The following is a 17,305-nucleotide window of genomic DNA, read 5'->3' on the forward strand; positions in this document are numbered from 1 at the left end:
TTGTTTATTGACCACAAGGACAAAATACAATAATAATAATAATAATAATAATAATAATGTAAACTTTATTTTGATTTTTCTTACACACAACTGTAAACCTCACTATAACCTAGGCAGTTTACAATTTTCTGCTTGAATCAATTAGAAGAAAAGTTTGAATAATACAATCAAACGAACATTAACAAGCACAACAAATTATTATAAAGAAAAGGAAAAACAAACAAACAAAAAACAACAAAAAGAAAAAAAAACTGATAGTTTAACAATTCAGGATTTGACCTTTCCTTATTCCTACAACAAAATATGTAATATGTTGCTCTTATTGCAATGGATGTAATGTTCTTGATTGTATACTGAATGATTTTATCATCGAAACCAAGTTCAGCTAGCATTTCAAGAAATGTTGTTGACTCTTTAGAAAAAACTCCTAACGCACTGATTGACAAATTTATAAAAATAATTTTCTTGAAATCATTAACATTGTTAGGATTCAACAGTTCTTTATACTTAGTTTGTTTACGTAATAATAATAATAATAATAATGTATTTATATAGCATGTGTTCCATCTGGATATGTACACAGGCGCTTTACAAAATCAAAACTTACAACTAAAAAGAAAAGATCATATATATATATATATATATATATATATATATATTTACAGCTAAGACTAATAAAGCAAAAAACAAAAAAAAAAACAAGAAAAAAAAAAGAAAAAAAAAAACTATTATTATAAATATCTAAAATTGAATTGAAAAATAAGTTCCATGTTAATAGTCAACAAAAAAATGCACGCTTAAAGAGGTATGTCTTAACTAGGCTTTTAAATTCATTTATACTGTCAGTGTTTCTAATAGGTGGCAATCGGTTCCATAGAACTGGCGCAGCAACCATCAACGCATGATCTCCCAGTGTCGAGTAAGACCGTGATGAAAAATACTGAAGTGTTAGACCTTCGTTTGATCTTAAATTATAACGTTTATGCTGCTTTTGTACAATAAGTTCTTGAATGTACAATGGAGCAAGTCCATGTAGAACCTTAAATTTGATCAATAGTATTTTGAATTCAATACAAAAGGTGATGGGTAATATAATAAGTGGCTTTCAATAAACTAAAAGAAAGGCCTCCAAGGTTGGGAGGGTGGATTTACAAACCAATTTGTTTGACACAACTATCCGCTCAATGTGTGAGTGTCATCTAAGAACTGATTTGCACATCCTCTCTGATCTAAGCTATCCCCGAATGTGCCTAATTAGAGTAATTATCAATTATCACCATAAGGTACTAATTATTATACAACAAATATATTTTATAAAGATAGATTATTTTTATCTCTATAATATTTTACTTGCTTCAATGATTTGTTTATTTTTCATTCATTCATTTATTTTTCATTCATTTATTATTCATTTCTTTTTTTTTTAATATTTATTTTATAGTTGGTAGCAAATTCGAGGTAAGTTTCGAGGCTTATCAATGACTTCTTTCGTTGTATGGCTTGTTCTACGAAAATTTAGTCTACGGGCTTCCTGTAGCTAAACCACGTACATTCCCCCAAACACACCCCCAGCCATACCCCCAGCTATACCCCCAGCCACACCCCTAATAATTCCAACACATGGAAAAACAAATGGCTAATATCGTACATATTGTAGTAAAATTATAAAAATCTTATGCAATTATTTCACTGAAGCCTTTTTGACGATGTTTTTGAGTTATTGCCGACCTTAGTTTATTTCTATTTCGTGGATTTCAAAAATTATCTCACGACGCAACTTGAATATATTATTATACTTGTATGCACGGGCATAAACAACGGGGGAATCTGGATACACACAAGACAGATTCGTCGGGAAGCTTTAAAGACTAAAAATTAATTCAAGCGGTAAGTTTAAGTTACTAACCAACATTACTCTGCAAATGCCTCGATTTCTTGAATCTAGAGAGAGAGAAAGAGGTAGAAAAAGATGAATTCGCAAGGATTTTTTAGGTCTTTTACAGTGAAGAAACTCGAACCGCGAACGCTTGACTTAATTTATTCAGATTTATATTTTCTGAGCTTTTTACTGCTTCAAACCCTCTAAAAAAGTAGGATTGAACTCAAATATGCTATGTGATCAATAGACAACTTATTTCTAAATGATTCACTCAAGGGATGTATGTTAAAAAAAGTAGTAAAAAATCACAAAGTGTTCATGGTTAGAGTCAGTGGCGGATCCAGGATTTTTCAAACGGGGGTTCCGTTTCTTAAACTGTCTATATTTCTCTATTGTTTAGTCGATGTCTGACAAAAAAATTGGCTCTAATCACCTAATTTACTATCTAGTAACGGAACTTAAAGGTAAATTAAACATTATAACAGCAAATATTTATCATTTCGTGTTCAACATTATCCTTGTGGATACAGTTTTAAATTGCTACTATGACGAAAATCGTTCAAACTTGGATTCAGCTGAAACTTCCTAAGAATACTCTTTAAAGGTCCAATAATCACTGTATGAAGTGTTTTCTCAATATTCAGGACGAAAGTATGATATTTTTACGATTATTTTTTTGAGTCTGTGACGTCATACACTCAACATCAAACATTGCTCCATATATTTCCTTGGAAGTTTGAACACATACAAAGAAGTTCGATATCACTTTGTATAAAGTTCAGTTCAGTTCAGTAATTTTAAGTTCAACATCGACCGTCTTAAGCTACACATCGTTTTGTAATTAATCATTCCTATTTCTTTTGCTTTCCGTTTTCTTTAATTGTTTTCTATTCTATAGTTAAATTGTAATCTTAATAGGAACCCTAACGCGATCAAATAAACGTAATCGAAGAGTAAAACGTGTGTATTTTTAACCGCCATACCGCTACAATAATACAATAATTTTTATTTCAGCTTATACTAGTAGTTTCCTGTGCAACACCAGACAAACGACCCTATTAAGTTTAAATACAATTAATATGTCACATAATTAGCAGTAGTCACGTGACTTTTCAGGGGGGAATCATGATTTGGAATTTGCATGAAACTGTTAGCCAATAGTAATATTGGTTAGAAATAAAGATGTGATAGCGTCATTTGGCATTTGCATTTTCAATTATTGGAATCAATAATCATGTAAATAGTGACAGGTGCGTTAGAAAAAGGTACCTTTTTATCTGCTTTTCGAATTTCCTTTAAAGGGCGAAACTTGAGAAAAGATAGGAAATTTCATCACATCCATTAAATAGATAAAACACTAAGGTTCCTACCTTTTTATTGAATAAAAAGGTACCTTTTCTAATCATTTGAATTTATTCTTAAAATCTATGAAAAGGGTAGGATTATTGACGTTGTAAGAAAGAAAAAAATTGTAAAATTTATTGTGATTTTTAGATTCTAAATTCAGAATTTTACAAGAAAGTAGAATTGCCACAATCTATCACTGATTCTTAAAGTATTTTAGGCACGTGCTTAAAAGCACGTGTCTAGTTTTTGCCGGGAATATTCAAGCAACATAAACAAACTGCATTCCTTCTATGTAAATTAACCCGATAATTGACCAATCGAGAATCGTTTTTGTGCGCTTGTCCAATCATGTTCGATTTCAGCGAAGTATAAAATACTAGAATAGGTTGGTACTATAAACACGTTACTTGGCTGAAACTAAAAAAAAAAATAGCATACGTATGATTGGGATTCGTATAACATGCATGATTTCAGAAGTAACTTGGGTCTGAGTCTGTGAGTTTTCCGTTCAAGAATAATATTTGTAAGAATTCTAAATTGTTCAAAACTTTTACGGTTTCTAGTTGAGCTGACTGACACTTTTTACGCGACTTGAAGTTGTGAAAGGCTTGTTTGGCACTCTTCTTCAGTCGTTTCATACAAGGTTAGTAATTTACCTATTACGCATGTTCTTATACGATATTTAAGAGTAAAGTGTATACATCACTTGTCCTTCGTTCACAATCGACGACGAGTACGAGTTTTCGTAGGATTGAAACTTTAGAGTATGCTAGTACCTAAAGACTTCCAAATCTGTTCGGACGTTTTAAAAAACGCAACTTTCTTATTTTACTTTTTTTTCGTTGCAAAGTTTTACTTGCTAGAAAAATGAATTACAACACACAAGTTCACTACGACTTTTGAATATACTCTTTAGCAGGCGACCTTTTAATTCAGTCCATCACAGTGAAAATAAAAATTGAAAAACCTAGATGCGGTCATCGTTCACTCCACCAATTTGGCAATTTGGGGCGGGGACACAGAGGAAATTTGCGGGGGAGGGGTCATAAAATTTTTCAGGTGTTCAAGGGGGGATGTTAAATATTTTTGTAATGGTAGGGGGGATGCTTATTTTTCTGTCAACAACAAATGACTATTAACTAACATATAAAACTCAACAAGAAATTTAATGAACAGGATAATTGTACACCACTATTTAAATAACATTGTAATCTTCATCATCATCATCATCTTCAATTTTATCACTATTGTCATCATCATTATCATGTAAAGGAAACACGTCATAGCTATAACTTCGCCCCCGAAATTATTCAAAAATTATTCAACATCCGTAAACTATGTTCCTCCCTTGTTAGAGATCTGTATACACTGGAAAAATCTATTGATTTGAGATGTTGGAAATATGTTGGAAATAAGTTGGAAGTGGTGACTTCCATCATATTTCCATACTATGGAAATCAAAGCGTGAAAATGACGCGTGCACTTTCATGACTTCCATGGTATGGAAGTAGTGCTGACCATTATATTTCCATGGTTTTTTAACTTCCATAGTATGGAAATATGTTGGAAGTCAAAACTTCCATCATATTTCCAACATCTCAAATCGATAGATTTTTCCAGTGATACGTGTTTCCTTTACATGCCCTACTTCCTATACGTAGATAAGAATAGTTAGTCTTTAAACAAAGGACTTTAAACTTTTATTGTAAAAACTTCCTGAAGAAGTGTACAGAGTTAGACGAAACGTGTAGGAGATATAAAATGAAAAGTTTTACAACCTAGCATCCTAGGTGCTGCTCACTGGTTCCTTTCAAAAAAGTTTCAAAAATTTTCAAACAAATAGTCGTCAGTGAGGAGGAAATGGAAACCGATATTCCTCTTCCAGTTCAGTATGTGTCGCGATCAGGAAGACAGTCTATAGCAAGCTCTCATTACCAGTCATCCCAATTTCTTGCATAGGAATGTGTAGGTATCAGGACAAAAAAGTGTTTGTATTTAGGTATATGGGGGGGGGGGGTACAATTTTTTTCCTGCTAAGGAGGGGGGGAGCACAATTTGTTTTGACATTAAGTGGGGGGATCTTGAAATTTTGGAGTATTTTTGAAATTTGCTCTGCCCCCCCCCCCCCCTGTGGTATACATAATGAGCGCAGCCTTAGCACTAGTTAGTTTGACAATATATCCTAAAAAAAATTAAAATCACATTTTTCAAACACAAATTTAATCTTGATTTTAAATTTGGAAAGAAAAAGTGGTGACCTGAAGTTGTTTTTGAGATATAAACAACCAACAAGTTTTGGAAAAATCACGGATTTAAAATCAAACTGTTAATACATACGAAAATCATATACTTTAAAAAAGTTTCGGAATATTTTCTCCAAACTAGCTGCCAATATGAAACCCGTATTAGCGGCTAAAAATATAAACTGAAAAAATTGAGAGTCACAGGAATACAGGCTTTTTATAAGAGTAAACCCATGCCCCCCCCCCCCCCAAACCCATTTTAATTGTCACAAGTTTTTTATTATTTTATTTTTCAAATTTAGTTGTCACAAGGTTCTTATTATTTGCTTCAGGAAATTCGAAAAAAATGTAGTTTGTGCAATAGTTTTAGGCTTTTGCCCTCTTAGATTCTATGAAAGTATTGCTTTTGTAGTTGGCAATATCTATATTCACTCTTTAATAATTTGAAAATTATCAAGAAGGAGGAATACATAGATGTTACAATCACAACAAGCACAACAATACTGAATGGAAGCCATTTAGATGTTACAATCACAACACACACCAAACCATGGAATGGAAGCCATTTAGATGTTACAATCACAACACACACCAAACCATGGAATGGAAGCCATTTAGATGTTACAATCACAACACACACCAAACCATGGAATGGAAGCCATTTAGATGTTACAATCACAACACACACCAAACCATGGAATGGAAGCCATTTAGATGTTACAATCACAACACACACCAAACCATGGAATGGAAGCCATTTAGATGTTACAATCACAACAAACACCAAACCATGGAATGGAAGCCATTTAGATGTTACAATCACAACACACACCAAACCATGGAATGGAAGCCATTTAGATGTTACAATCACAACAAACACCAAACCATGGAATGGAAGCCATTTAGATGTTACAATCACAACAAACACCAAACAACTGAATGGAAGCCATTTCGATGTTACAATCACAACAAACACCAAACAACTGAATGGAAGCCATTTATATGTTACAATCACAACAAGCACAACACAACTGAATGGAAGCCATTTATATGTTACAATCACAACACACACCAAACCATGGAATGGAAGCCATTTAGATGTTACAATCACAACAAACACCAAACAACTGAATGGAAGCCATTTCGATGTTACAATCACAACGACCACAACACAACTGAATGAAAGCCATTTATATGTTACAATCACAATAAACACAACACAAATGAATGGAAGCCATTTCGATGTTACAATCACAACGATCACAACACAACTGAATGGAAGCCATTTCGATGTTACAATCACAACGACCACAACTCAATGGAATTTTTCTCTCTAGTCTTGCTTCCTCGTTTCAGTTTACAATCAATTGAAAATCCTTGTAAATACTGCTCTATTAGTCTATTTCACCCATTTTTCCACTTGATAATTCAAATGCAATAGAAGAAATAGTGAATATCACTTTGTAAACATTTTTCTTTTTCAGACAATCATGTGTAAGAATATAAAGATCATAGAAAGCATATGTGCAGATGAGTCTCGTATAAAAGACGCTCTACAATGGATTAGGGATCAGACAAGATCCTCAATGGCAAGTGAAGAGAGTTATGACGAAGAACCTTATGTGGTAAAGAATTACTTAATTGAAATGTCTAAAGAGGATTTTGATAAAATGATAACTGAAATTGCACCAGAACTTTGGACGTCACTTCCAGAGACAATTACACTAAAGCAAGAGCCAATGATAAAGGTACATTACTGTTTTTACATTTTTTAGCATTACATTCCTATTTACCAAAATTATTTGTCTGATTGAACAATGATTGAAACAATAGATTTGATTTTTTGGGAGATTTTGCTGAATCATGGAATGGGGAAATTGTTTTTTTTAAGAGATAAAAACAAAAACAATGAAAAAATATTTACTAACTTCTATTCTACTATTTTGTGGGTTGAATAAAACCACTCTCAAAATCTACTTTAACCTCATGGGATAATTACAAACAATCTAAGATCTCCCCATTCCTCCTGGTAACAAAAGAATATTAATTTTCGTACGTACAAATAAATAACGAATAATAAATAATCTTACTTTTACAATTCAGAGAGATGAATCCACATCCCAAACCACTTCTGATTCCAGAGCAGCTGAGCAAGCTCAAGACCTGCAAGAAGAACCAGAAGTTAAGGATAATAATGGCAGTGTTGATGATTTTAATGCCACCAAAGGGTTTATTTCTGATAAAAATAGTATTATTTCTTATGTTGATGGTGTTTATGATGGTGGTGGTGGCGGTATTGGTGATGATGATGGTGGTGGTGATGATGTTGATGATGATGTTGATAAAGATGATGATGACGATGATGTTGATGAAGATGTTGATGAAGATGTTGATGATGATGATGATGGTGATGATGATGGTGATGAAGATGACGATGATGATGTTGATGTTGATGAAGATGTTGATGAAGATGTTGATGATGATGATGATGTTGATGATGATGTTGATGAAGATGTTGATGATGATGATGATGATGACGACAATGATGTTGATGTTGATGAAGATGTTGATGACGATGATGATGATGATGATGGTGGTGATGATGTTGATGAAGATGTTGATGACGATGATGATGATGTTGATGATGATGTTGATGAAGATGTTGATGAAGATGTTGGTGATGATGATGTTCATGATGATGCTGATTTCCCAGGTGATGGTTATGATAACGATGTTGATTTAGATGTTGAAATTTTCCGGGACTGTATTCCTTATAGTCTTGATATATAAGTAGTTGCTTGGAGAAGCATAATAATAAAAAAGACAGCGATAGGAAACATATAGTTCTTACTTCACGACATTTCAGTGTCATCATGACTCCATTATCAAGTGATAGTGAATTACAAGTGTACAGTAGTTTAAGATCAATCGAATAAACATATAATTACTAATCATTTATAAATGATAATGGAGTCATGATAACGCTGAAACATCATTGAGTAAAAACTATGTTTTCTATCGCTGTCTTTTGTATTCCTTATAAAGTATGAAATAATCATGCCAATATTGTTTGCCAAGGTTCTACTAGTGTAGTTTACAGTATTGTTACAACAGTGTCAAGGTATTTTTAATGGACTAAAGTAAAATCCACAAGTCATTTTCGTTGTCTGTTGCCATGGATATTTTCAAAGAATAAATTACAATGAATTTAAAATATTAAAGGCATGGTTAAACTGGTGAACCAATCACAGTCCACCAAGCAAAGACGTGCATGTGGATTTCACATTTCAGTTTACTATTTGTCATTTACTTTTTAGTGGGAAAAAATTTAACCACAAAATAAATCTCACTGTTCATGTTAAACTGTCTGAACATTGTGTCTTGAAAACAGTGCTGTAACAATGCTGTAAAACTGCGGAACCACAGGCATAGCCATTATATGATATAATTAAAGTCAATATGGAGAGGTGTCTTATGCATGGCAATCTTGATGCTGAAAGCTATAGGCTAGCAACTCATTCAAATCAGCCTAAGGACCTATTGGATTATAAACAATAGAAAGAGGCAGTAACGCAATAGACTTCTATTATTACACTAAAATATAGTACTCCTTTCCATCTATATAAGCATGAAGTGCTGACTATGATGTTGAAATCTCTTTTTCACTCCTCAACATCGCTGCCATGATACAAGCCTTTTTATCTTTTTATATGAGGACTGCAGAGCACCCTAAAAAGTGATGAGGTGAGGGGACATAGATTTAAGAATATACCAGACTAGTTATACATAAGACTAACAGTGGTGGGGCTCAGGTTCAAGCTGCAAATTTAGTAGATATTAATATCTAAGATATAGTCCCCCTCCAGCCCTTACCACTGTAGTCCATCTACAATATGTGTATCACTATCCCCACCCCCCTAACTTTTTAGGGTCCTCCACAGCCCCTGACTATGGTATCTGTGTTCAAAGTTTTTTATAGAAACAAAAAAACATCAAATGTATGTATTTGTATATATTTTTAAGCTACTAGTTCAACTAGATATTTTACCCCAAAGAAAAATATTTTTAGGAAAACGATTTTCTTTTCTTATGATAAAGATTGACACAAAAAGAAGGAATTTGTAATCATTTTAAATCATGGTGGTATTTATGTAAAAGTTGAGGTATACAGTCGTCCTAAAAGTAGTGTAAACTTTGTTTACACAATAATAAGTTGTAGATCATTATTTTTATCTCCATGATATTTTACTTACTTACTTGTATTGAAATTAATTCTGTATTAAATTGATTCCAGAAAGCATTCCCAATATTTTGAAAAAGTTAAAAAATATATAGATCAGATCTCCAATTTAATACTACTTCTTGCATTGCTCCACGTGTCATTCCACGTGTCACGAACTAGATACTTCCGAGAATCCTGCAATCTGATTGGCTAACGTACTCACTATCTATTAATAGTAATGGCCTTGTCCATAGGGAGCCCAATAACGATATCAGAGTTAACGATTAAAAAAAAAGGGAAAAAATCGTCATTATGATTATTTTTTTAATATTTGAGTATTTAACCCCAAGGTAATGATATAATTCACAATATAAGGAAATGAAAAAACCTAGCAAAAATGCACTAAAGATTTTTTCGCTCATCGTGCCACAGGTATTACTGGTGAGGGAAAAAATCCTTAAAACGGGCTAAATTCAAAAAATAACCTGACAGAGCAAAAGAAGTGTCATTTCTCAACGATCGATTAAAATTTCGAAGCTTTATTTCACGTTTCAAGGATTTTATTGAAGTTTTTGATGAATCCCCATACTTTTCATTGTAACATGACACCACAGAAACCAAGTTTGGGCTACCTGTGATCGTGCTAAATCAGCTTCACTTTAGCGCTTAGCGGGTTGCCTGTGGTACTACATTACAAGATGGCGGAAAGCGTGGCTTCGAAGAAGAAAAGGTAAAAAATGTAAAATTGATATCATTTCGCCGATTATTTTATCAGTATATTCAAATTCCTAAGTACTTAATCACATGTTGGATCTCTTGGAAGATTAAAAGACATGGACGCAGACGAATTCATGGAATATGGCTTCGATAGCGACTTGAGTTTGGAGAGTGAAGAAGACGAAGAAAATGGCAAGGGAAAAACAGCTGAAAAGGCTCCAGAAAAGTTAGTCTAAATCTAAGAATCTACTAGAAGACAATAAATTCCTAAATGAGGCTCGTAAGATTTATAAATTCAGCCACATTTTAGGTCTTAAGACACAAAAATTCTTCAACTTTTTCGGGAAAAAACACGTGGGCTGGTTGACATCAGCTGTTTTCACGAATCGACTTTGCGGAGACTTTTTAGCTTTGGCCAAAATATTTATCTGCTAATAAATAATTTAGTTAACACTTGGGTTTTCCAGAAGCTACTATACTTAATTTTCACACGGATTTGGATAATGAAATGAAATAAAATGACTGGTTTTTTTCGGTCTAGTGTCAAGTCCAAAACGTCGAAACACAAGATGCAGTTGTCGAAGCTCGAAGAAAAGGATCCAGAATTTTATAAGTTCTTAAAAGAAAATGATCAAGAATTGCTTCAGTTTAATGACTCGGATACTGATGAAGAAATAGAAGAGAGTACCGATGAAGAGGATGAAAATGATGATACTGCTCCAAAGGTTTGATCTGATGTTCAAATGCTTTTACCAATATTTTTGACTCAATTGAGCACAGGGACAATGAAGACGGAGGATATGGCCCCTCTTTTTCCCTTTTGCATATACTAGTCTCTTTTATTTTTCAGTATAGACCAAATTTCATAACTTGCACCGATGTGAGGCTTAAGTTGTGAACAAAGGAATCTGGCGTGATTCGTGACTTTTGAATCACGCCAGATTACTTTGAGTCACGCCAGATTACTTTGAGTCACGCCAGATCCCCTTGTTCACAACTTAAGCCTCACATCGGTGCGAGTTTTGAATTTGGTCTATTAGTCCCCACTTTTTTAGGGTGCTTGATGAAGATATTGGTAGAGAATGATGATGTTGTAGGTGGAGGTAATGATGATAATGATGATGATGATGATGATAATAATAATAATAACTTTATTAAAGTATCAAATTATTCAAAAATAGCCGAAGTCTACTAATTGGGGATGATGATATATGATAATGGTGATAGTGATGAAGATACCAGTGCGGAATGTGATAATGGAAGATAATGTTGTAGATGGAGGTGATGATGATCCATGACGATGATGCATGACAATGATTATAGTGATGATGATGATGATGGTGGTGATAATGATGAGGCATGTTGATGATGGTAGTGATGATGATGATGGAAGTTGAAATGATGATGACAGTGATTATAGTGTTGATAAGGCATGTTGATGATGGTGGTGATGATGATGATAGAAGTTGAAATGATGATGACAGTGATCTTAACAACAACTTCAACTTACCTGAAGATCTTCTCTTAATCCTCAAGGGAGAGACAGAGCAAGACAACCAATCTGATGCTGAAGTGGAACCAGAAGATGAAGATGAACAGCCCCAAAAGAAAGGCAAACATGTTACCATGGAGATGATAAAACAATGGAGGAAGGAACTTGAGGTAAATAAAATTAGAATATGACCGGTTATTTGTCCCATTGGTGAGAGGACACTTGTGCATCCAGTAAACCCTTCCTGTAAAGCCTTCCTGTAAAATAACCCTTATATAATTCATCTTGATTCAGAAAATGTCATTGCATGGTTTACATCAAGTCATCAAAGCCTTCAGAGCAGCAGTACATGGTGCTCTAGATGAAGTCTCTACTAATAACAAGACACCAATGCATTTTGTGTACAGAGTGGAGGGTAATGCAGGTGAGAGATCTATTGTTAACATATTGCTAGTTAGTATATTGCTAGCCACAACTTCTGAACTTCTAAAATCTAATTCGATCTAGATAGTTATACTATCAAGTTGTGTAGTTTTTGTAATATATACAGTATAAGTGGCCGTGTAGTATCAGATATACAACCACGAGGCGTAGCCAAGTGATTGTATATCTGATACAACACGGACACGAATACTTTATATGACTTATCAAACGTCTAGATTAGTTCCTTTGTGTTTCACTAAAATTTTCAAAATACAAGTGAATTTGGCCAAGAAAATCCAACTTAAAGTTTATGCAAATGAACACAGTTTTGTATCATATTTACAACACTCTTCACGGTGGTGATTTCTGTTGTGTTTTCCTCATGAATTATTCATGAGTTTGATAATTAAGTTTAAGACCTACTAATGGTCTATTACAAAACCTGTGCTCTGATTGGCTTAGCTACTATTGGTCTATTAGAAGTTATATACGACTGCTAAGTAATGAAAAGTGACAATTTTGAAAACCAAAAAAATGGTGGCTAACTTGGGTTTTCAACCTAATTTCAAAATCAATTGTATCCATTTTGATGGATTAGCAGGTTTAGACTTACAATTTCAAAGTACAATTCCGAAGGTCGTGGGTTCGATTCCCAGCAAGGTCGGAAATTAATTTTTCCGAATTTAATTCCAAAAAAGATGATAACTATTTGCTATTATTTTTTGCAGGTTGTTGCCGACAGCACGTTATTATCCCCTGAGGTTCCACTGCATTCGCTCCCTTAACCTACTGTCCAAAACCAAAGACACTTATATTCCAATAGCGCCATTTCTCTTACAGGTAAAATTGTGTTAGTTACTCTATAGAAAATATCCATACTTCTCCCATGAAGGGGAATTGGAATTTCCAAGGGGTGGGTAGAGTTTGAGCAGGGTATATTGTGTAGTACCAGAAAATAGCCATACCTCTCCCGTGAAGGGGGGTTTGAATTTCCAAGGTGTGGGGAGGGTCTGAGAAGTCTAATAAATTTGAATAATTCTAAAAAACATATTTTTTATTTCTCAGCATTTGTGTTTAATACAATTTTTTGTGTTCTGGTTTCTAGATCTTAGATGCAGAGTTTAAAAAGAAAATAAAAATGCCTACAGCTAAGCCTCTAGATTTCAATGAGCTAGCAAATAACGAAGGACTTAAAATAACACTTGTCACACAACTATAGTACTCTAAAGACTAAAAAAATACTTGTACTAAATAAAGTCCTTCGTTATTTGCTAGCTCATTGAAAATTGCAACCACAAATTATCATAGTCGGAAGGGTTTTGGAAAGCAATCAGGCATTAATTGTAAAGCGTGAGGAATTGGAATGCACGACTTTGGAAATGTTCTGGACAATTGAAAGGCGTAACGATATAAACAAAGTGCGAGGGAAGAAAGCGGTCGCATATTTAGCATTGGGATACAAATGTTTACGGAATTGAGAATATTATTAGATGGTTTTAAATTATTTCAATAAACTTGAAACTTTAGAGTATATGAATGCGTTATCTAAAGTAACTGACTTTGAAGTTAAAAAAGAATTCATCATCGGATTATTGAGTTTGACCGTTTTTAGTAAAGACAAGTGAAATCTTTGACAGGATATCAAAAGGCACAACTTTACTAACTAGGCTTGAAATCATATTTCTCGAAATTGAATAGAGCAATTTCTTTCCATTTCTCAGAAGGACTAGTGGAATAGTAACACAACACTATGACCCAAAAAAAAGCTTTTCCCAAGTCCAGTAAGAAAAGGTTTCGGTCACATGAACTAATTGCTTTCGATTGTTTACATTTTTTGTTGTTTTCAAAAGTTCCGAAACGCTTCCATGCAAATCTTCGAAACTTCGTCAACTTGAAGACAAACATATGAACTTTAAGAACTTTTAAACCATTTTTTAAACAAACGTCTGATTTCACCAAAAATGGAAAGTATAGAAAAATGACATGACGTCACTTTTATCGCTATGGTAACTCCGATTGCGATAAATTGTATATCAAGTAAAACTTGAATCTATCTCTAGACAGGTCATGGTAATTTATTTGAAATTAACTTATTGGCAGCGATGCATTTCTCCTTTAAACTTTGAAGGTACGCTACAAACAAAACCCAGTCGAGCCACCTTAAATAATAATAAGAAATTACTAAAAAAAATGGGTAATTACTTTCATATTCATTAATTGCATTTTTGTAATTAATATTAAAAACTTATTCTTTATAGAAAAAAATGTATTGATCACGTCATTCCCTTCAACGTTATTTCTTTGTTCACTATAAATACATGTACTCTGGATTACACATTTTTAGCATTGATGATTAACGCAAACTTGTTCTCAAGGGATTGATATGTGCTTTCACTTCCCGATTAATCTACAGCTATTTCAAAAAAGGTTTGTGAAGGTTAGTTGCATATTCCTTACTCAGCTTGAAATATATTTTAATTTATATGTAAATAATCTCGGCACAGAATAAAATTATGTCAGGAATACCTGCAGATAAACTCTGTACAAATTCCATATCATTGTGGCCTCTCTTTGATGTAATTCACAGCGTCCATACTGCATTTTAGGCTTGGTATAAGCAACTTGCAACAAAATCTTCACCAACCATTTTTAAATGCACACCTTAGTACTGTATTATTAGCAAAAATGGTCGTCAAAGCCAAAGGAAAGCTAGGTGATAGGTGAGCTAGGTTGTATGTGTCAAGTGATATATGACATTCCATAATAAAAAACTTGTGTTTTCCTATTATTATTCTCATCAAGCATACAGAGTTTAGTGTTAAGCTATCTTAAAATGCTGCATATGACCACCAAAGCCATTATAATTGGTGTTCTGATGGCAGCAGTATCTTTTTCTCTTAGAATCAGTGGCGGATCCAGGATTTTTGAAAACGGGGTCTAGATTTTCCACTTCTTTGCATTTACTATGTGAGTGCTGTTCGTTTGAATACTTGAGTTTGGCCAATTACCAGTACGACGCCAAGAACAAGCTATAACAACAGGACACAACCCAAAACTTCTGTAATCTTTTTAATTAAAATCTACAGAAGATATTTTTTTTGATATTCAAAAATTCAAACCTTACAAAAAAAAACAAACAAACAAAACAAAAAAACAAAACAAAACGGGTGCAGCGGACCCCTTTTTAAACCCCTAGATCTGCCACTGAGAATCTCCTTTGGCTTTGACAATTAGCTTTTTTGAAATAGGTTTAGTTAAATAAGCTGTTGGTCAGTTATCTTTTATAGAAATTTTCATAGCTTTAGAAATTAAAAAATAATAAATAAATAATTTTAATAGCTAAAGGACTAAAATATTTTTACACCCACCAACAACTTTGTTTCAAAATAAAATGTTTTTTAATCATACTATCAACTGTGTACGCTATTTAATTCAGAAAAATGGTTAATCACACCCCACACACGCCTCCGTCATACCCACTCTTACGCCAGTATCATGTTTTGATTGGACAACAAAGCGTGACGTAGTACTGGCTGTCACTGTTTTTATCCGGCTACAATAACCAAAGTTAAGTGAAAGTGAAGAAGCTTTCCAAATGTGAGAACTGTAATTAACTATGGGCCACCAAGAGAGGTTGAAGAGTTGGTTCAAGAGATTGGTAGAGCTGGAAGAGATGGCCAACCAGCTCTTGCAGTCTTACTATACCATGGGCGGCATCTCCGAAAATGCAAAGACACCATCATTGAATACTGCAGTAACAGCGATGATTGTTTGCGTAAACATTTGGCATCACAATTTGAACAGATCCACAAGCTGATATTTGAATGTGGAACCCATGACTGTTGTTTGAATTGTCACCAGAAGTGTTATTGTGAGGAGAAATGTCAAATACCAATTCCTTGCTTTGATGACATCGCAAGTAATGTGGATAAGAAAATGAGAATAAGGAAAGTATCAAAGGAGGACAAGACACTTTTGAGAGAACTCCTTATGGAACACAAGGACAGTCAACAATCAGGGCTTGTTACCTACCTCCATCCTGAGTGTACAGCTGGTTTCAGCAATTCTCTAGTGAAAGCTGTTATAAAACAGTGCAACAAAATCTTCACACTTGAGGACATTGTGTCAAATGTACCTGTATTTAAAAGGTCTCATGCAGTTGACCTTCTCAACATGCTGAATGATGTATTTGAAGACATTGATGTCAAAGAACTGGAAATTGCAATGGAAACTGCTCCTGAATGCCTTGAAAGGGACTATGATCTCACATACGATCAGTGTTACGAGTATGAATCAAGTAGTAACTCTTCAGAAGAAGAAGAAGAATGTTATGAATAATGTTTAACTTGGACAATAGAGAAGTGTTTGTGCTATGAATATATAAGACACTCAGGTATTTGAATCATATTAATTGTTATAAACTTTAGCTTGGTGAATCAATCATTTTATTATTTTATTTGTAAGATTTCTTTTCAATAGCATAACTTTGCAGTAACACGTGTTGAGTGAGCTTAAAAGCTGTTGTCAATAATCTTGATTTTAAAGGGGAGGACTAGCAAGAAAATCTTCAGAAATCTAATTCCACTGAAACTTCAATGGGATAATCTTTAAGTATTTAATAATAACTGGTTAAAGTTTTTTCTTTGTATTCCAATGAGGAAGTAAATTATATTTTTACGAATGTTATACTTGTCTGTGATGTCATACACTCAACACTAAACATCACTCCATACATTTCTTTGTAAATAACTTCATGTTTTACTTTAATTCTATTGAGCCCAAAGGTCCGCTTATATAGGGACTTAACTTAACTTAACGTACATAACTTGTTGTTAGAATCATTTTATGGTATCTTTTCTTCAATACTGAGTATAAAACTAGAAGATATTTTGATTACAAAATACAAATAAATGTATGGAGCAATGTTTAGTGTTGAGTGTACGAAGTCAAAGACTCCTAATAAAAATTCGCAAAAATATAAT

At 33.6% G+C, this 17,305-nt stretch overlaps 2 protein-coding genes and 1 long non-coding RNA gene across 7 annotated transcripts in view; 2 read left to right on the forward strand and 1 right to left on the reverse strand.

The window, feature by feature from the left end:
- Positions 1 to 9,852, reverse strand: part of LOC116290899 (uncharacterized) — a 36,628-nt gene extending 26,776 nt beyond the window's left edge. For both annotated transcript variants that reach the window (XR_016119744.1, XR_016119743.1), the window contains exons 1-3: positions 9,727 to 9,852; positions 7,560 to 7,632; positions 1,907 to 1,941 (exon numbers count right to left, since the gene is read on the reverse strand). This is a non-coding gene — a long non-coding RNA (uncharacterized LOC116290899). The remainder of the gene's footprint in view (positions 1 to 1,906; positions 1,942 to 7,559; positions 7,633 to 9,726) is intronic.
- LOC148911246 (uncharacterized) lies at positions 1,731 to 9,583 on the forward strand. 3 transcript variants are annotated; one of them, XM_089029676.1, is made up of 4 exons: positions 1,731 to 1,887; positions 3,790 to 3,869; positions 6,954 to 7,217; positions 7,573 to 9,583. In XM_089029676.1, the coding sequence occupies exons 3-4, from the start codon at positions 6,960 to 6,962 to the stop codon at positions 8,257 to 8,259; spliced, it is 945 nt and encodes a 314-aa protein (XP_088885802.1). In that variant the 5' UTR covers positions 1,731 to 1,887; positions 3,790 to 3,869; positions 6,954 to 6,959; the 3' UTR covers positions 8,260 to 9,583. The 3 variants fall into 3 exon arrangements, with proteins under 3 accessions (XP_088885802.1, XP_088885804.1, XP_088885803.1); XM_089029678.1 differs by lacking the exon at positions 3,790 to 3,869 and having other exon boundaries at positions 1,770 to 1,887; XM_089029677.1 differs by lacking the exon at positions 1,731 to 1,887 and having other exon boundaries at positions 3,617 to 3,869.
- Positions 9,853 to 10,271: 419 nt separating the features above from the next.
- Positions 10,272 to 15,733, forward strand: LOC116290898 (nucleolar complex protein 2 homolog). Of its 2 annotated transcripts, XM_089029682.1 has the most exons (7): positions 10,272 to 10,421; positions 10,515 to 10,634; positions 10,950 to 11,133; positions 11,945 to 12,070; positions 12,195 to 12,324; positions 13,052 to 13,163; positions 13,429 to 15,733. In XM_089029682.1, the coding sequence occupies exons 1-6, from the start codon at positions 10,390 to 10,392 to the stop codon at positions 13,081 to 13,083; spliced, it is 624 nt and encodes a 207-aa protein (XP_088885808.1). In that variant the 5' UTR covers positions 10,272 to 10,389; the 3' UTR covers positions 13,084 to 13,163; positions 13,429 to 15,733. The 2 variants fall into 2 exon arrangements, with proteins under 2 accessions (XP_088885808.1, XP_088885809.1); XM_089029683.1 differs by lacking the exon at positions 10,515 to 10,634 and having other exon boundaries at positions 10,275 to 10,421.
- Positions 15,734 to 17,305: the final 1,572 nt, after the last annotated feature.

Source organism: Actinia tenebrosa, unplaced genomic scaffold, assembly GCF_029948245.1.
Source record: "Actinia tenebrosa isolate PJP-AT-01 unplaced genomic scaffold, QUT_ActTen_1.0 PGA_scaffold14__42_contigs__length_11649687, whole genome shotgun sequence".
NCBI classification, from domain to species: Eukaryota; Metazoa; Cnidaria; class Anthozoa; order Actiniaria; family Actiniidae; genus Actinia; species Actinia tenebrosa.

Coding starts and splice junctions, on each gene's coding strand:
- LOC148911246 (XM_089029676.1), top strand. CDS start 6,960: ATGTGTAAGAATATAAAGATCATAGAAAGCATATGTGCAGATGAGTCT. Junction 7,218..7,572: donor AGCAAGAGCCAATGATAAAG/GTACATTACTGT, acceptor TTTACAATTCAG/AGAGATGAATCCACATCCCA.
- LOC116290898 (XM_089029682.1), top strand. CDS start 10,390: ATGGCGGAAAGCGTGGCTTCGAAGAAGAAAAG. Junction 10,422..10,514: donor GTGGCTTCGAAGAAGAAAAG/GTAAAAAATGTA, acceptor ATCTCTTGGAAG/ATTAAAAGACATGGACGCAG. Junction 10,635..10,949: donor GCTGAAAAGGCTCCAGAAAA/GTTAGTCTAAAT, acceptor TTTTCGGTCTAG/TGTCAAGTCCAAAACGTCGA.